Raw genomic sequence first — 19,560 nt, forward strand, 5'->3', positions numbered from 1 at the left:
ACAGCTAAGCAGCATGGGACCAGAGATGATGAAGCCACACCCTAGTCACCCCTCAAGGAATTGGGTTTACTTACAGGTGCTTCCAGAATAAAATGTTCAGTTACAACTTGGGTCTCAGAGGTTAAGAACTTCTGCTTTATATTTTCTAAGAAGCCAGAAAACAAGCCAGTTTTTAAACTTGACACTTTCTCACGATAAAATACCTTCCTTCTTTCTGTAGTCTGTCTGTGGGCTAACTAACTGCTCAGCCTGGCTCCAGCCATCAGGAGGAAATCGTGAGCTGCAGTCACACTGCCTGACCTTGAATCCCAATGCTACTTAACTAGCTGTGTGTCCTTGGGCAAGCTAGCTTAACTTTTCTGTGCCTCACTTTCCCCACAGGGGCAATAATACTATTTCATTAAGGGTGCTTGAAGATTCAATGAGATTTTGTATGTGAAGTGCTTAACACGATGGATACGCAGCCCACACTCAGGAATCGTTAGCTGTCAGGGTTCAAGGCCAGTCTGGGAAGCATGCCTGGGCCTTGTGAAACGAAAAGCTTGCGTATCTATCACTGTGGGCATCTAGCTCCACCTCTTTTCTTCACATTGGTGTCTTCTCACTGCACGTGATCTTCAGAGGCAGCCAGCCCAGGGTCTAGAGAATGCACGTGCTGCCACAGCGCCCCTGCCGGCCTCCCCAGGAAAGAGGCTCTGCCCAGGCCACTGTGTACCTTGAAGAATAAACCCTCAGAACCTTTACCCAAACTGCCACTGTCACAGAAGAACTCCACACACAGCCTTACAGAGATTTTTATTTAAGACCCAGTCATGCATACTAAAATTACATGTTTTCACCATTTTGACTTAGAAAATGCACTAGAAAAATAAACTTTTGATCAAAACAAACACTGAAGTAGATGTATCCACCACCATGTGTCCCTATGCTTGAAGCCAAACTGAATTTCAGTTTGAAGCGAGGAATGCGACCAGTGGCCAAAATGGTGCCCCAGTCTGGTCACAAAATTAGTCCACCTCTCACCCCTTCAGAGTGGTGTCAGAGGCTCTTGGCCCCAGAGAATTTTCAAGTATTTCACTTGTAACGGGTTCCCAGCTGATATACCAAGAGGCCGAGGCATATCCACAAGAATCCCAATGGCAGCTACTTAACTGCCCAACTAAACATGGCGCCCTGTAAAATGAAAGGAAAAGCAGCTAATTGGCAAAGAGGAAAAAAGGTCACTAGCATCTCCATCCACAAATCACCCTGGGCCTTCCCATGGAGCAAGCTCTATAAAGGAAGAATATTTATTGTTGTTTAATACTTGTATCTGATGTTGTTTAATACTTGTATTTCAAGCAAACCATTTCTGAGTCAGGAGAGCAGAAGGGAATTTACTTCAGATTAACAAAATTCACAGATCCCAATACCGAAAAGGATGACCAGAACTGACATCTTTCCTGAACAGTCAGTATGTTTCCGTTTGCTATCTCCACACCTCTCATGCCATGGGACAGCCATACTTACATCATTACCTTAGCGAACATTTTACTTCCTAAATGAAAGAAGAGGTGTCAAAGGAACACCTTAAAATGCGGTGCTACCCAAATGAAAAAGCAATCCCGTGACTGATCTGAGAATCAGATGGCATTTAAAGCAGCTGCCCACTCAGGAAAAATTCTGAAAGGCTCAATATCTCATAGGAATTCCAGGAAAATCTCTCTTATTACCCTGGCTCTATTTCTGGCAAAAATGTAGTATCTTGCGAACTGAAGTGTCTATAAACCTCTAAGGACAGGCAGCTCCTTGTGAAAGCGGGATGAAGTACCAGGGAACTGAAGCCACCTTTGCCAAGAGCAAATAAACTCAAGAGGGGAAGCCAGGGTTGCACTTAGGGCTATTTCTGTAGATTTCTTCCAGTCTCTGGCTGTGAAGGTAGAACAGGATTCCAGGAAGAGGCACAATTTTCCAGAATTCTATGTAGAAGAGAGGAAGAACATGCACCCCCCCCCCAAATTTCTCAAGCTTACAGATTCATTTGGAAGCTTTAGGTGTCAGTTCATTCAGTCCTAAATTTCCTAAAGAATCACCCAGATGCAGGGAGAAAAAGAACAAAGCCTCTTATGCCAGGAGCAGAGGGTTCAGAGCTCCGAGTGTAGACACCCTTATCGTATGACGATTCAGGGATGTTTGGTGGCTGATCTGAGGCCACGTGGCAAAGTAAAGCTGGAACTCGGGTCTCCTGGTTTACTATTCCTTTCCCTTACCTACGCCATGCTACCTGGAATTGCGGGAAAAGTTCATTTTCAGGTGTTTGTGAAATGGATCAGAACTTTTCCCTGAAGGAGAACACTCACAGTTCTCCAGGTGTTCAACTACTTGCTCCATCGCGGTGCCCTCACTGCTGAGTGAAGCTCCCAGCATGCGCCTGTGGTCATTCCCCTGCCCTGCCTGGGGCAACTTCACACAGACGCCTGGTGAAGCCATGTGGAGACCACCGTGTTCTCCACCCAGGGAGGTCCCGGTTTCACAGCTTGGTTCAAACCTCCTGAGGTGCCCAAACCATTTGATCTCTCTGGAGCCAACATAAAACACAGCAGCTCCAGAAGGTAGATAACCCTTGGCTCTGACTCCCTTCAGAAGCTGAATGAAACAGCTCCCTGATCCAACTGGGAAGGCCTGGGAAAAGGGCAACATCCTTCCTGGTCTTTGAGAAATTTCTCTAGGTGAGCTTGGTCATCCCTATGTTAAGACATGTAGACAAAGGCAATTGGCCAGCAATGCAATGCACAGTTTAAACCTTGGAAACTTGAACGATTCATGTCTAACCTTTTTGTTTTGTTTTTTAATCACTCTATCCTCTTTGGGACCTAAGAAAGCCTCTAAGCAACTCTCCCATCCAGGCAGTTGAGTTCTGAACCCTCTACTATAGCCATCCCACTTGTCCTATTTAGACCTTTCCAGCAATGCTGGTCACACTGTCATTGTCAGATGGGACTACAGGCAGCCAGGGGTATGCATTTTGACATTTCCCTCTCAGCCAGGTCCCTAGAACATCCAGGGTTAGCATCTATGGTGAAAAGAATTCTCCCTAGAACTGGCACTAATGAGGTAAGTTATTTCCACCAACAACTTCTCCAGACATTTTTAAAAGTGCTAGAGAGATGAACAGCTTATTAACACCTGACTGGCCTTTGAATTTCAGAGGACTGTTCTAATCCTAACTGAGCCATCCACCTTGCCTGCTGCTCTAACAGATGCACGGAGAAGGTACACACACAACGTGTGGTACTTGTCACTTTTTTTTTTTTGGTCACACCACGCAGCATATGGGATCTTAGGTCCCCGACCAGGGATCAAACCAGTGCCCCCTGCACTGGAAGCGCGGAGTCTTAACCACTGGACCGCCAGGGAAGGGGAAGTCCCACTTGTCACTTTTTAACACCACCATTTGCATGGAATGAATATGAAGGGAAATAGGTCAAAAGCTGTCAGATGAACCACTTAATTTGATGCGTGGGCTAAGGCTAAATTCTTGACAGAAAGGGTCTAAAGTGCTGAAATGCAGAACTAACATTCAGTCTGGCTGAACACGAGAGAGAAACTCAAGTGGGCTGGGGTGGCAGGGGGTGAGGGTGGAGGTCCCAGAATAACTTGCCCTTGCGTTCATTTCCAGAAGCCAAAATCTAAGAATCCCAAGGAAGTTAACCATTCACCGTTGCCCGGTTTAAAATATACCCCCGAGTCTCAGGAATGGAAGGCATTCATCCAAGATTCTGGGCATCTCACCTGCCCTCACAAAGGCCATCCTTTTCAAGTTTCACCCTCACCATGAAAAGAAAATGGGGATTGCTCAGTCCACTGTTTCTTTAAAGGCAGGGCCAAAAAATGACGCATCCCTCTTGGAAAGGCCCAGGCGTACTAAGAAAAACAGGATCCAACCACTGGTATCTAGAGAGTCCTCTTTCTAGGCAGAAAACTGACGTCTAACGTTCAATCAATCACTAAACCAAATCCCAGAACCTCGGTAGTAGCCAAAAGGGCCCTCAGGATCACTTCATTCAGCCTCATTTTACAGATGAGAAAGCTGAGGCCCAGGTCTCTTAATTCTTAGGCCAGAATTCTTTTATTTTATTTTATTTTTTAAAATAAATTTATTTATTTTTGACTGCATTGGGTCTTCGTTGCTGCACGTGGGCTTTCTCTAATTGTGGCGAGCAGGGGCTACTCTTCGTTGCAGTACACGGGCTTCTCAATGCGGTGGCTTCTCTTGTTGCAGAGCATGGGCTCTAGGCGCGTGCGCTTCAGTAGTTGTGGCACGCGGGCTCAGCAGTTGTGGCTCGCAGGGTCTTGAGCGCAGCTTCAGTAGCTGTGGCACACGGGCTTGGCTGCTCCACGGCATGTGGGATCTTCCTGGACCAGGGCTTGAACCCGTGTCCCCTGCATTGGCAGGCGGAATCTTAACCACTGCACCACCAGGGAAGCCCCCAGAATTCTTTTAGCTACACAGGCCAGTCTTTTAGGTTGAGTCAAATCACGTACATCTAGGATCATGTATGATTCCACTGAGAACCAGGCCTAAGGCTTTATGGGTTTGGGAAAACTTTAAGTTTCTATTGCAAGATTCAACCCACGAATCCCAGAGGCCCGTGAGGTCCGTGGCTCCTGAAGTTGATCAGGAGGCGCTGCTTCGGTCTGGGTGCTCGCATGATTCAGTGAAGGTGCTTTCCAGACCCAGTGATGGACTAACACTTCAAGTTTCTTGATGAGCACAGAGGTCTCCAGTTAGGCTTCATGTGAAGAACACAAACTCCCATTGTCTCACGTGTGGCCACTTTGCAGCCTTGGTCAAACTGTTTCATAGGTGTGTGCTGACTGGCCAATCAGGTTGTTTTCTCTTAGAACGTGGAATCAGAGTGAACTTTGGTCCTGATTTTTCTTGCTTTGAGCTGTGTCAAAACCAGATACGGCTTCAGATGAAGGGCTGCACACTGGGATTCCAAACGTTTGGAATCGCTGGGGGAGCTTTCTCCATGTGTTCCATAGGAGTCATTCAAGTAACCAAAGCCTCACCCCGCGGCGTACCTCAGAGCCCTACAGGCTTTCCCTCCACGCTGCAGTTCTGTCACAAGGAGCAAGACAATCCGTGGCTCCTCGAATTCTCCTTGGACCTCTCCAAAGAAAGAAGAAAAGGTTTTAAAGATGGTGACATTCACAGGGGACTGGCTAGTAGCAGGAGTACAGCTGTGATTTCACAGCCCGCATGGAGTCATCACACGGCGCCTCTGGGCTCAGACCCTCGGGCGGCAAGGCCTGGCCCAGGATGCTGTCGCAGGGAGGGCCAGGTTGGCAGAACTCCCTCACAAAGTCCTCCTCCGAGGCCAGCAGCGCCGCGTTCCAGGCGGTGATGTCCAGCTCTCCGGCCGTGCCCCCGTACTCCTTGGGGAGAATGTTTCTTGGAAGGTTTGAATGGAGAGAGTTCAGGTCAGACCCATGAAGGAAAAACTACAGAGGATGAAAGGAAAGCACACACGTCCTTAGGTTAACCAGTAACTCAGGAGGTGCTCAAACGAATATCTGTTGAATGAATAAAGGAACAGTTGATGCCAACTCTACCCAGTTCCTCGAAAAGCTTGAGGATCCTTAATCCTCTTTTCCTTACACCCCATATCCTGTTGGCTGGTAAGGGGTATAAGGAAATGCATCCGGAATTCTAGCCCTTCCCTGCCACCCTAATGGTACCAGGCCACCATCCCTTCTTACCTGGATTCCTACAACAGCTTCCTCACTCGTCTCTGTGTTCACACCCTTGTCCCACCACGATCTAAGCACTTTTCAACATGCGTCGGATCAAGTCACTCCTCTAATATGTACAAGCTTCCCGTGTTTCCACGTTACGCAGACTAAAAGCCGGACTCCCTACGATGGCCCACACAACCTGGCCCCTGTTACCCCTCTGCCTCCCACTCCCACCACCTGCCCCTGCTGCTCCCCCAGGCCACTCCCATCTCAGGGTCCCCCAGATCACTGTAAGGTTCACTCCCTCATTGCTTTCAAGTCTTTGCTCAAACGCCAGCTTCTCAGTGACACCACTTCTAATTACCCCGTTGAATACTACAACCCCTTCCCCACTTCCAGCAACCACTGTCCCCGTTCTCTGCTTTATTTTTCTCCATAGCACTTAGCACATCCTTATCCTAGATAGCATATGTAATCCATCGTCTGTGTCTCTTTCTAGAATGAGAAGGATTTTGGGGGCAGAGATTTTGGTCTGTTTTGTTCATCGAGAACATACTTGCACAGAGTAGTTGATCAAAACATATTTTTGAGTGAATGAACGAACATACGAAGGACCAAGTGAACAAGATTGTGGACCACCAATAAGGTCATTTCACAGATGTAAAAGACCTCTTCCAAAGGCTGCTTTGGTAAAAGCAGGTTCCAAATGGGAGCTCCAGGAACCAACATGGGTTCAAACCCAGGTAGGGAGGCCACTAAATCAGAGGTTCTCAAACCTAACCATGTATCAGAATCACCTAAGGAGATTTTAAAAGCATAGATCCTGGGCTCCATCCCCGAACTGATGAGTTAAAATCTTCAGGGAAAGGGCCTGGGAATCTGGATCTGGATTTTAAGTTCCCTCGCTTACACACTTGAGATTCTCTATATGTTTCCTCTTTGAAAAAGAGAACAAAATTCAAGAATATTTGAGTGACCAGAACCATGTTCCCAGGCCTAGGAAAGAAGGAGAAAAATACCACCCACCACATTTCAATCGTGATCCTGGGAAAAGTTGAAAGAGAAGTGGCTCTTCAGGGTCAGAGAAGAAGACTGTCTTTGAAAGTGACATCTATCCTTTCTTAAATAAGAATTAAACTAAAAACTCACAGATCTCATAAACCTTGATTTACTCCACAAACTACGAGCAAGACCACAATTTAGGTAAGTGGAAAGGCTTAAATAGCATTTTTAAAGCCCAAGGAGTTGTAGTAAGAAATTGCCGGGCTTCCCTGGTGGTGCAGTAGTTAAGAATCCGCCTTCCAATGCAGGGGACACGGGTTCGAGCCCTGGTCCGGGAAGATCCCACATGCTGTGGAGCAACTAAGCCCACGTGCCACAACTACTGAAGCCCGTGCTCTGCAACATGAGAAGCCACCACAATGAGGAGCCCGTGCACAGCAACGAAAACCCAACACAGCCAAAAATAAATAAATGTATTAAAAAAAAAAAAGAAAGAAATTGACATGACTCTTTTTAACTACCTGCCCAGTGACTACCCTTTGCCATGTCCTCTTACACATAAAACACAATGTTGGTTCACAATGCCCAGGCCAGGATATTAAAAAGTCTAAATGTTCACAGAGCAGGGACGTTCCTACTATAACAATCCTAGTTCTGCTCTCTCCACTGGCAAATATTATATTCTCATTAATTTCTTCTCCCCCTCACAGAAAGGAGTGTTCATTTATTTTATCTGTAACCTTGCACTTTCCAAATCAGTAGTCCCAGGGCAAGAATAATACGCTAAGTTTACTGTCATCACAATAAATTTATAGATGTCACAAAAAAGGCAGCATTAAAAAAAAATTGAAGTATCTTAAGTCGATAGGATCATCACTTACTCTGTTTGCTATTTTCTCCTTCAGAAACGGTTTTATGATGGCAAAAATGCCTTTAAATATTCGAGGTTCGTTCACTACATGGACTGCTTTTATCCGAATGGGGAAACCATCCTGTGGGGGAAGGGAAGGGGGTGTTAGAACCTGTGGAGCATCTGGAAACTGTCCATTACCACAGCCTGGGAACTTTTTTTTGTCCCCCAGATCATCATACGGGACTAGAAAACCACTGATCCAAACGCATTATCCTTACACCTGAATCTGCAAAGAAGAGTGGAAGCTAAGGAAAGCCAAAGTATTGTCTCAAAGCCAGGATTCACATTTCTGATAATGACCAGAGGTGACATTTAAAGGCTTAAATAATCAGCCTGGTGTGCAGTAGTGGCTCAAACACACCACTGAGGAGAATCGTGGTGTCGCTGAACCTCCAGAGCTCATGGGAGGCAGCACCCCACGGGCTGGGTCAGAACAAAGCTCCAAACCTGCCAGAGCTGGGAGGCGCAGGCCAGGCTACATCCTGAAGGTCTCGGTTTCCTTTCAACAAGGAAAGATAATTCTTGCCTTGTCTATCTCAGAGGATTCCCTGAAGGACTGAATGGGTTATAAAGACTGTAAGTGTGCTTTGCAGCTACGAGGATATACTGCACAGCACAGGGAATTATAGCCATTATTTTGTAATAACTTTTAATGGAGTATAATCTATAAAAATACTGAATCATTGCGCTGTACACCTTAAACTAACATAATATTGTAAATCAACTATACTTCAATTTTTAAAAAAAAGTGCTTTGCATGTGCAAACCATTTCACACACTACTGGTGTGTAAGGAACTTTATGGTTCCCAGAGACTTGAGTTCTGAAACACAGAACATGAGGTGTGAAAGCATCTGACCAAAACAGCCCAACAGGGCTCCCAATGCCCAGGTCCCACAGAAAGGAGGAGAGGTTCCATCACTTCAGCAGAAACCTTCTCAGTTTCGTTTGTTGAGAATTTCTCTGCCTTCTGTACCAAAAAAAAAGCGCAGAGAGCATTTCTCTGTTTTTTGGACTCTTGCCCTAAAGCTGATCTTGCCTAGAAACTACTGGAGACCCTGATGAGAATGAGTGGTGAATTGGACTTTTACGTTTCTTCCCATAATGCTTTTCTATTGTTCTGACTGTGGAGAGGAGGTGGGGTTTGTGTATCAGGTGGAATTAGAGGTAAGTGGACAGGGCCCTGGGGAAACCAAACAGCCACAGGACAGGACAGGCACACGACACACAGGGGCCATACCTGAAGGATGCCAATCACCTTTTTGGCTATAAAAGGGCCAAAATGAGATGCCTTTGATAAGCTCACTCCTTTGTAGTCTGCAAGAATTACAATTCCATTCACCTGGGTTTCTTCAGACTGAATGAGTTTTTCTAATGTCAGGTATATGGCTCGGATATTTTCGGTAATTGGATAGTTGCTCGGGATCCATCTGTCTAAGGTCATAAGAGATGGACAGCATGTTACAGAAATGAACACAAACAAGTAATCAGACAGGCTACGATTTATCTCCTTCCTAAAACTATTGTTTAAAAATGGAAAAGACAGAATTCTACTGGCATGACTATTTAGATCTCTAAGTGGTAGCTGATGTTTCTTAACTCCAAACATAGCAGCACATTCTGAAATGGAAATGCAATTGAGTGGTGAGGATGAAACAGTGAGTTCTGAAGTCAGACACATGCGGGGGTTTGAATCTTACTAGTTGTGTGACCTTGGGCAAGTTACCTTCTCACCATGGGCCTACATATTATCCCATACATAGGATAGGATAACAATACTGGCTTCATGGACATCTGCACCTTCTGCCATCACAAGTCCCCTTATCTTCATGAGACCACCCTGATTTTCCTTGGGGAACTACCCCTTCCCATGCTAGCCATACAGTTTGGGTAAACGGACTTCACTCCTGGGTCCAAAGCTGGGCTTGGCCAATACGGGTATTATAACCTCCTGGCCACAAGCATGTGATCCAAGCCAGGTCAAGCAGAACCATGGGGACTCAATTCTGGGACCTTGGCCCTTTGGAAACAGAAGATCTCTCTTCTTTCTTGTAGTGGTGAGGCTGGGAGCCTGAGACTCAGGGACCCCATGAGGCAAGAGCTGGTCTGAGAATGAAGCCCAGACTGAGGACAGCAGAGGTGGAGATGGCCTTCCAATGCTGTTGTCTGAGCAAATCCCCCTTTCTAGGCTGGATGCTCCTTTAATGTTCCCCATATGATCGAGGAGTCTTTCTCTCTTTGGGGAAAAGATGAAAAGGACAACTTTTGAGTGTTAACCACCATTCTCAAGAAAATCCACTAACATCTCAGTGTCTCTTTCTTACAAAGGTGAAACTCCACAGGGGGACTTCCCTGGTGGCACAGTGGTTAAGACTCTGCGCTCCCAATGCAGGGGGCCCAGGCTCGATCCTTTGTCAGGGAACTAGATCCCACATGCATGCCGCAACTAAGAGTTCACATGCCACAACTAAGACCCAGTGCAACCAAATAAATAAATAAATAAATATTAAAAGAAGAAAAAAACTCCACAGGATTGCCACCAATGGGATTTGTGATATGTGCAAAATTCCTATGAAAAAACCTTTGTCCAAAAATTATGCCAGCTTGTTGTTTGATGTTGCTGCCAATTGAACCTGCTTCTACATAACTGGCTATCATCCTTTTCAATCACATATGTCTCAAAAGAGCTTATAAAAAGGCAAAGCCAATACCTAGTTAAGAACAAAATCTGTATCTGCCTCCTGCTAAAATGTGGAGTCGGTGGGGAGGGATCCAGACCTGCTGCAGACATATGGGGGAAAAAAATCCATCACACGAGCAAAGAGTTCAAACCACACAAGCAAAGGGGTGAAACCAGTGTGGTAATATCTGACTGTTTCCGTTTATTCGTATGAGGTGAGCACAGAGGAGGAACAGAAACTCTCGCTGACTGGTTCCTAGGTTTCTTGGTGCCCTGACGTCTCCACCGCATTGCTTATTTTAAAATGAACGCCCCTCATTTTGGAAAGCACCGAAAACGGCAGGCAAAGCAGTTAACACTGTGCCTGGTACACAGTAACGGCTCAAGAGAATGTGGTGTAGTCTACCAAAAGGGTTTGGTAAAGGACTAAAGGAAGTGGCAACGTGGGGCCTGCAGGCAGAGGAAGGTGCCCTGCCGCTTCCACTCGCATCAGTTTCCAGAGGCATTTGTATGCATGAGCAGAAAGGGCAGTCAGCAGGTTCTCATGTTCCCAGCGTGCTTGGGAAGAAGAACACAGCAATCTCACTTTCACATTTTCTTTTCAGTTCTGCTCTGATGGAAAATGTTGAGGTTGGGGGCAGAGTGGAGAACTCTCCAGAGTTTATAATGCATTTGGTGTCAGGGAGGAGAAGAGGACGAAGAATCAGAAGGCTTGAGTTCTAGGACACCTCGGTCGTTGTGTCAACCAAAAAAATGTTCCCACGCATTTCTAAATGCTTCTGGGCAGGGGGAGGTGCCTCCGTTGAAAACTACTGTGCCAAAGAAATGCCAGGTGTCCCGATTACCATCATGCAGTGCTGAGATCTGAAAGTGAATCTAAAGTGAATACTTTCAAGGGCTTAACAAAGCAGAGGGAGGGCGGAGAGGACGGAGGAGGCACGTGGTAGGCAGATACCTTTCCAGGCATCTGCCCAGCCCAGACCCTTTCACTGATATCTGTATCTCACGTGCTCACTAAGGAGTGAAAGGGTGGGAGCTGAGGGGGGGTGTCCTGGCAGCCCCGCTTGTACACGATGACCAGGGTCGCTTTCTCAGCCCACCAGATTCCCAACCCTAGAAATCTGGAATTTGCATTGAAAGAACTTAGTTGGGTGGCCAGGTAAACCTGGGAGCTGAGGGGTGTACTGAGGGAGCAGAAGCCAGTCCACGGACAGAAGTGTGAGGAAGATGTGCAAAGGGCAGCAGAGATGTGGTCCAGAGAGACACACAGACTGACAGACAGTCAGAAGCAGAGACAGGGAGAATGGCGGGCTTAGTTCCTGATGGGGGAATGAATTGGATTCTGGGTCTTGGCTCCTGGGCCCGGCAAGAGCCATGTTCCTTCAGATCTCTGGTGCTGTGCTTCCATCTCCTTAGACTAAATCCTCCCTTTTGTCTTAAGCCGGTAGAGCAGGGTTTTGTTCTCTTTCGATCAAAAGAGCCTTGACTGGGACTTCCCTGGTGGCTCAGTGGATAAGACTCCATGCTCCCAATGCAGGGGGCCTGGGTTCGATCCCTGGTCAGGGAACTAGATCCCACATGCAAGACGCAAATAAGAGTTTGCATGCCACAACTAAGGAGCCCGCGCTGCAACTAAGACCTGACACAACCAAATAAATATATATACGTGTGTGTGTACATATATATATATATATATAAGAGTCCTGACTAAGGCAAGGAGGGGACAAAAGGGAATAAGAAAGAGAGAGAGGGCGCTGAGCAGACGCATCCCAAGCTGTACCCACGCCCCACCCCCAGAGACGGTGAGGGTGGTACCTGGACGGAGGCAGAGGATGTGGCAGCCCCTGGGGTCGGTGTGGGGCAGTACAGTGAGGAATCCGGAAGCCAGGACCTCTTTCAAGGCCGAGGGCCGCAGGTTGTTGAAGACTTCGGGCCAGCTTCTCCGGCAGCTGTGGTAGTTGATCAGGAGCTGGAGGGCCCGGTCGTAGTCAAACTTGCGGGCTCGGAGGAAGCGCAGCAGGAAGGCGTCCTCGAGGGAGGTGCTCAGGTTCGGGCACTCCTTGCGCACCATGTCCCGGAGGGCCTGGACATCGCGGAGCCTCCATTCTGGCTTCTCCTGCAGTTCCTCCCTGGCTTTGGCCACCAGGTCCTCGGTCAGCGAGCACACATAGCCGGTGCGTGCGGGGGGCGGCGGCAGCTCACTTTCCGAAAGTGAGGCCGCGGAAGGGCTGGTTCTCAGAGAGTCACTTTCTTCTGACATTAGCTCCCAGGATCCCTGCAAAAACAGAAGCCCTGCGTGATGTGGAGAAAGCCCAGCACCGCTCATTCCAAATCAGAGAGCAGCACGAGGGAGGGGGGCAGAGACGATTTTTGTCAAGCCAAGAACCTCAGAGCAGTGGTTCTTGACTGGAGGAGTATCTGAACCACGTGCCCAAGCCCAGCCCCAGACGGCATGAAGGAAGAATCTCCGCAGAGGCACCCAGGCAGCTAGAGCAGGACGCACACACCCCTCATCAAACACACTGGCCTTGCTCACAGAGGTATGAACAGGTGCTCAACCTGACTTGTAATTAAAGAAATGCAAACTAAAACACCTTTGAAATTCAGATTAGCAAAAATGCAAAACAGGTCCTCTGATATGCTTGCTGTTGGTGGGAGAATAAATTGACATAGCCTCTTTAGGGTAGTTTGTCAATATCTATGAAGATTTCAAACCACATACCCTTACAAGTATCATATGACATCACTTGTATGTGGAATCTAAAACAGTGATACAGATGAACTTATTTACAAAACAGAAATAGACTCACAGACAGAAAACAAACTTACGGTTACCAAAGGGGGAAGAGGGGGAGGGATAAATTAGGAATTTGGGATTAACAGATACACACTACTGTGTATATTATAGATAAACAACAAGGACCTACACAGGGAACTATATTCAGTAACTTATAATACCCTGTTAATGGAAAAGAATCTGAAAAAGAATAGATATATATGTATAACTGAATCACTTTGCTGTAAACCTGAAACACTGTAAATCAACTATACTTCAGTTAAAAAAAAACACATACCCTTTGGCCCAGCATTCCATTTCTAGGACATGTACTTGTATGTGTGTGCAAAATATGCACACCAGGATGATTGTTACAAGTATTGATTATAATGGCAAAAGACTGGAAATACTACCTACATCACCCAGTTGGAGACTGTTAATATTAAATAATATTACCATATGAGTGGAATACTATTCAGTCGTGAAAAGGAATTAGGCAGATCTTTATGAATTGACACGTTAAGGAAAAAGAAAGCAGTTGCAGAAAAGTGTGAAAAAAAGACCTGCATCTAAAGGAAACCATAAACAAGACGAAAAGACAACCCTCAGAATGGGAGAAAGTATTTGCAAATGAAGCAATGGACAAGGGATTAATCTCCAAAATATACAAACAGCTCATGCAGCTCAATATCAAAAGAACAAACAACCCAATCAAAAAATGGGCAGAAGACCTAAATAGACATTTCTCCAAAGATGACATACAGATGGCGAAGAGGCACATAAGATGGTCAACATCACTAATTATTAGAGAAATGCAAATCAAAACTACAATGAAGTATCACCTCATACCAGTCAGAATGGCCATCATCAAAAAATCTACAAAAAACAATAAATGCTGGAGAGGGTGTGGAGAAAAGGGAACCCTCTTGCACTGTTGGTGGGAATGTAAATTGATACAGCCACTATGGAGAACAGTATGGAGGTTCCTTAAAAAACCTAAAAATAGAATTACCATATGACCCAGCAATCCCACTGTTGGGTACATACCCTGAGAAAACCATAATTCAAAAAGACACCTGCACCCCAAAGTTCATTGCAGCATTACTTACAATAGCCAGGTCATGGAAGCAACCTAAATGCCCATCGACAAATGAATGGATAAAGGAGATGTGGTAAATATATACAATGGAATATTACTCAGCCATAAAAAGGAACGAAATTGGGTCATTTGTAGAGACGTGGATGGACCTAGAGACTGTCATACAGAGAGAAGTTAAGTCAGAAAGAGAAAAACAAATATTGTTTATTAATGCATATATGTGGAATCTAGAAAAATGGCACAGATGAACCTGTTTGCAAGGCAGAAATAGCGACACAGACATAGAGAACAAACATATGGAAACCAAGGGGGAAGGGGGGGTGGGATGAATTGGAATATTGGGATTGACATATATACACTAATATGCATAAAACAGATAACTAATGAGAACCTGCTGTATAGCACAGGGAACTCTACTCAATGCTCTGTGGTGACCTAAATGGGAAGGAAATCCAAAAAAGAGGGGATATATGTATACATACAGCTGATTCACTTCACTGTACAGCAGAAACTAACACAACATTGTAAAGCAACTATACCCCAATTAAAAAAAAAAAGACTTGCATTTACATTTTAAAAATATATGCATATATACTTGTGAATGCACCTAAAATTTCTGGAAGGAAGTACAAGAAAACTGTTAACCATGGTTCCCTCTAGGGAACAGAACTAGACACTGGACATTTAAGGAGAGGGAAAGAGACTCTTTACTGTACTGTTAAATTTTTTACCATATCCACATGTGACTTAGCATGGCGGCCGTGAAACTGATCAGATCTCCTGTCGGGTGGAACATAACTGATGGGTGTCCCCAGCTGCTGTCCCTCCGGATCCACCATCCAGTGGACGCACACTTTCCACAGACTGTCCCTGGCCAATGACTGAGTGAAACGTAGGACTCCTTGGACAGGCCTCAAGGACTCCCTATCTGCCTGGCCGAATCTTTTCTGGAACCACAGTGCAGTCCAAGACTTCCTGCCCAAACCTCCGGCACAGGGACTGGCCTCAAATCGCTATCAGAAGCTCTCCCTGATTTCTCCAGTTCCCCTCCCTTTTATGTGTTGCTGCCATTAAATTTCTTGCATGTCTAATCTCATCCTAGTGTCTGCTTCTTGGAAGGTCTGAACTAACACACCTATTAAAGGAAAAAACAAAACAAACAAAACAAAATAACACAGCTGCCTTAGATATTTCAGGAATAAGGTTGCAGCAGGGCTGCCCCGTTCCAAAGCCCAAGCTCTTGTCCATGGGCTGTCACTGGTGCCCCACTCGGAACTCAACAAGGCAGGCAGGAACCGTCTTGGGGTCTCTGCACAGGCCACGGCAGCCACAGTGACCAGGTCACCCCCTCTAAATCTTAGGTCTGCACACTCTGTTCCTTGCGTTCTAACCTCCAGCCTCACCCAGCTTCTTTCACTTCCTCCCGAAGGCGGTTTTCTTATCCTCTGCACATCCTGTTTCCTCTGACTAGCATGCTCATCCTCCAGTGCTTCTGACCAATACCAATTCACCCTTCGGTGCCCATTAGATGCTACTTCATTTATTCAACAAATATTGAGCACTTGGTAGGTACCAGGCCCTCGTCCAGGCACTGGGGGCAATTACTAGAAGAAAATAAGTGCTATGGAGAGAAATAAAAGAGGCAAGGGGGTTGCAAGTACCTGGGGATAGGACTTGCAATTTTAAGTACGGTGATGAGGGAAGTCCTCACCCAAGTGACATGTGTGAGAAGATGAAGATGAGGGAGCAAGCCATTCTGGGGGAAGAAAAAGTGCAAAGCCTGAGGCAGGACCATGCCTGGCTTTTTCAAGGAACAGGGAGGAGGCCAGTATGGCAAGAGCCAAATGCGCAAGGTGGACAATACTGGCAGATGAATTTAGAGAGGAACTGGGGACCCAGTTGGTACTGGGCTTTGTAGGCCAGTAAGAGCATAGTTACCCTGACTTCAGTGGGAGTCAAGGAGGGTTTTGAGTAGACTGACATGATCGGATTTAGATTTCAAAAAGATCACTGGGCTATCTTGAGAATGGACTGTAAGAGGGTGAGAACAGAGGCAAAGAGACCATTTAGAAGCTACTGCAATAATCCAGGTGAGGGATGATGGTGCTTAAAGCGGGAAGCCTTCTCTGACTCCGGGCCAGGTTAGGAGCTCCCCTCACCCCTGCAGGAGCTCTTCCGCATAGCGCTTCTCTGTTGCGACTGTAGGCAATTTGAGCACAACATCCACATCTGTCTTGTTCATCACCTTAAACCCACCCAGCACTTAACAGAGTGTCAGACACAGTCTGTGCTCCATAAATATTTGTTGGATGAGTTTCATCTGCTTGGCGGGAGGTATGCTGAGTGAGGAATAGATCAACAATCATGGTTCACAGGACCCACCCTGGGCTCTGTTTTCCTGGCAGTCACCAACAGATGCCTGTAATCCCAATCGAGTAATTAGCCAGAAGATAGACTGTAGCATCCACGGACTACAGGCCTAGCCTCAACGTCCCTCTCCAGCCTGTCTCCCACCTTTCCCCCTCTCAATGCACATGAAATGTCAGCCAAAGCAAACTAATGACCCACCATTCTTGGAACACCTCATGCATTTCTGATACCTCTGCCTGGAATTTCCTTGCCTCATTTGTTCTCAACCAGACAACTCATCACCTTCCAGGCCCAGCTTCAATGTCACCTCCTCTACGAAGCCTTCCTTGACTCCCTCAGGGTGACTCTCTCCCGTTTTCCACAGCACTGAGTTCCTACTTCTCTTTCAGAAAATGCAGGTCAGTGTCTTGTGTGTTTACCTGAAACTCCTCCAAGCCAGTTTTACCCATCCATTCATTTATCAAAGAATTACTGATCACCTGTGGCAGGCACTGTGCTTACAGGTGCTGGGCACACAACAATGAACAATATAATTCTTTGCCTTATAAAATTTAACTCATAGTGGAATGATGAAAAGAGATAATATGTACTTGAGCATTTTACCATGTATCAAGTACTGGGATAAGCACGTTACATCCATCTCTTGTTTAATCTTCACAATATTTGGTGAGAGCACTAATGCTGTTCCTAGTTTACAAAGGGGGAAACTGCCCACTAGAATGTAAATTCCATGGGGGCAGACAACTTGCCTGCCGCGTTCACTGCTATCCCCAGTGCCTGGCCCATGATGGTACTCTGTAAATACTAGCGGATGATGTGAGGATAAGGGCCCAAGGGTACACACCTAGTGAGGCAGAGCAAGGATGTATCTAGCCCCACACTGGGCTCTACGCTGCACCTAGAGCTTCCTGTTTAATCTCCAGGGCCTTGGCAGTATCAAGCACAGAGCAGGACCCAGTCACAGTCTGGTAAATGAATTGATGGGTGGGCATACAGATGGGTGCAAACACCATTTGTTAGGGTCAAGCCGGGAATCTTCCCCACCTGGAGCCTATCATTTTTTTGAGCATCACCTTCCTTCCCGTCCTACCCCAAGAAGAGGTCAGGAATCACCGTTCCTGAAGCCCCAGAGACCCCACGTCCCGTCGACACCTTCCGAGGCCCCCACTTCCGGCTGTCACCCCTTCCCCAGGTGTCCCCATTTCCTGGGGTCTCTCTCGGATGCCCCACTTCCGGTCGTCCCTCCCTCTCAAGGGTCCCTCTCCCTGGCCCCCGGGGCACACCGGCTCGCGGGCACTCACCGGCCCGGCTACGGGGCGGAGCGCGGGTCAATCGGCGGCGGGAGCCTCGTCCGGCAGCGCGCACAGAACCGACCCGCACTCCCCACCCGGCCGGCCCGGCCGCTCGCGCCGGAAGTGACGTACGCAGAGCGTTGGAAGGCGGGGCACCGCCCGCGAGTGCGCATGTGCGACATCTCCTCGAACTGCCGGCTTTCGGTCCCCACCTGGCGGCCGGGATGGCGCGGTGGGACCTGAGCCTGGGAAGAGCGTGGCTGGGAGGCACAGGGAGCACGACCAGGTTGAGCTGGTATAGATGAGGAAGCTGAGGCCCAGAGAAGGAAGGGAAGAAACTGCTGTTTTCCGAGAACATATTAACTATGTACCTGGTGTTTTACATCCATCATCTCATTAAATCCTCAAATGGAATCCTACTATTTTATGAAAGGGAAACGCAATCAATGAAGTATAGAGTTTCAAACCTAGACCTTGGGATTAGCATTCCACAATTCTCCCCACCAGAGCTGCCACCAGGGCTGGCTGCTCCAAAGGGTAAGATTCCAATTCAGGGGACATCTGTCTGTCTTTAGCCAAGTGACTTTGAGCAAGTCCCCATTCCTCCTTGGGCCTTAGTTTCCTCATCTGTAACATGATTCTTGCTCTGGAATATTGATTCAATAATTGTTTCCTGCTTTGGGTTCATGAAGTCCTTTTCAGAAAGTGGTAGTTTGAAAAAGGCTTTACTAGCGCCCGCCTCCAGTCCATTAAAACCCCCAGCACAACCCCCCCCCGCCCCACCCCACCCATATATTTTGTGCAGCTACAACTTTGAGACGATCTTGAGGCCCCGCTTTCAAGCAGAGTAATACTAATGTCTTGGTAAAGACACTAAACCATTTCTAGAGAGAAATTGTGTGGTCCAGGAGGACTCAACAGCCCAAAGGAGTATCCAGGAGATGACCTTAAACAATCTGTTCCTTTCCCTACCCTTGGGGCAAGAGGAGTTGCAGGGAGATGGGAACTGACATAGGTGGGCCAGAGGAACATGACAGTTTCTGCCAGATGTTAGATGGGCTGGGGGTAGGGGTGGAGGATCCTGGGTTTCACTCCTGCTCTGGCTCTATCACTTCTAAGATAAAGTACAGAAGACTCAGTTAAATTTGAATTTCATACAAACAATAATTTCTTTTTAAGTATGCAACTTTTAGGATGTACTTATACCAAAAAATTGTTGTCTATTAGAAATTCAAATTTAACTGGGCATCCTGCGGTCTTTTTGGGGTTTTTTAATTTTAAAAATTGTTTTGGCCACACCACGCAGCTTGTGGGATTTTAGTTCCCCAACCAGGGATTGAACTTCGGCCCTCGGCAATGAGAGCACGGAGTCCTAACCACTGGACCACCAGGGAATTCCTGGACATCCTGTGTTTATGTTCGATTTTTTTCCCTAAATCTATGTATTAGTTTCATATTGCTGCTGTAATAAATTATTACAAACTTAGTGGCTTGAAACAACACAAATTTATTTTATAGTTCTGCAGGTTAGAAGTCTGAAGTCAAGGTGCTGGCAAGGATGCATTCTCTCTGGGGACTTCAGTGTGTGTGTGGGGGGAATGCATTTCCTTGCCTTTTTAGCTTCCAGAGGCCACTTGCATTCCATAAATCATGATCCCTTCCTTGAATTGCTTTAACCTCTTACTTCTGGTGTCATATCTACTGCTGA

At 46.7% G+C, this 19,560-nt stretch overlaps 2 protein-coding genes across 4 annotated transcripts in view; one reads left to right on the forward strand and one right to left on the reverse strand.

Moving 5' to 3' along the window:
* Positions 1-19,560, forward strand: part of SERINC3 (serine incorporator 3) — a 379,749-nt gene that overhangs the window by 19,484 nt on the left and 340,705 nt on the right. The gene's annotated exons all lie outside the window — the stretch shown is intronic.
* TTPAL (alpha tocopherol transfer protein like) lies at positions 779-17,980 on the reverse strand. Of its 3 annotated transcripts, none has more exons than XM_004272881.4 (5): positions 17,862-17,980; positions 12,131-12,590; positions 8,876-9,069; positions 7,605-7,715; positions 779-5,487 (listed from the first exon to the last, which is right to left on the reverse strand). In XM_004272881.4, exons 2-5 carry the CDS (start codon positions 12,573-12,575, stop codon positions 5,209-5,211), a joined length of 1,029 nt encoding a protein of 342 aa, XP_004272929.1. In that variant the 5' UTR covers positions 12,576-12,590; positions 17,862-17,980; the 3' UTR covers positions 779-5,208. The 3 variants fall into 3 exon arrangements, with proteins under 3 accessions (XP_004272929.1, XP_033289662.1, XP_049554669.1); XM_033433771.2 differs by lacking the exon at positions 17,862-17,980 and adding an exon at positions 17,651-17,851; XM_049698712.1 differs by lacking the exons at positions 7,605-7,715; positions 17,862-17,980 and adding an exon at positions 17,651-17,851.

The sequence above is a fragment of the Orcinus orca genome, chromosome 16, assembly GCF_937001465.1.
Source record: "Orcinus orca chromosome 16, mOrcOrc1.1, whole genome shotgun sequence".
In the NCBI taxonomy this organism is placed as follows: domain Eukaryota; kingdom Metazoa; phylum Chordata; class Mammalia; order Artiodactyla; family Delphinidae; genus Orcinus; species Orcinus orca.

What these genes read in the sequence shown, in the direction of transcription:
- TTPAL (XM_004272881.4), bottom strand. Translation starts at nt 12,575, where the DNA reads ATGTCAGAAGAAAGTGACTCTCTGAGAACCAGCCCTTCCGCGGCCTCA. An exon ending in CATCCTCTGCCTCCGTCCAG is followed by an intron (nt 9,070 to 12,130) that starts GTACCACCCTCA and finishes TTATGACCTTAG; the next exon opens with ACAGATGGATCCCGAGCAAC. An exon ending in AGGTGATTGGCATCCTTCAG is followed by an intron (nt 7,716 to 8,875) that starts GTATGGCCCCTG and finishes CTTCCCCCACAG; the next exon opens with GATGGTTTCCCCATTCGGAT.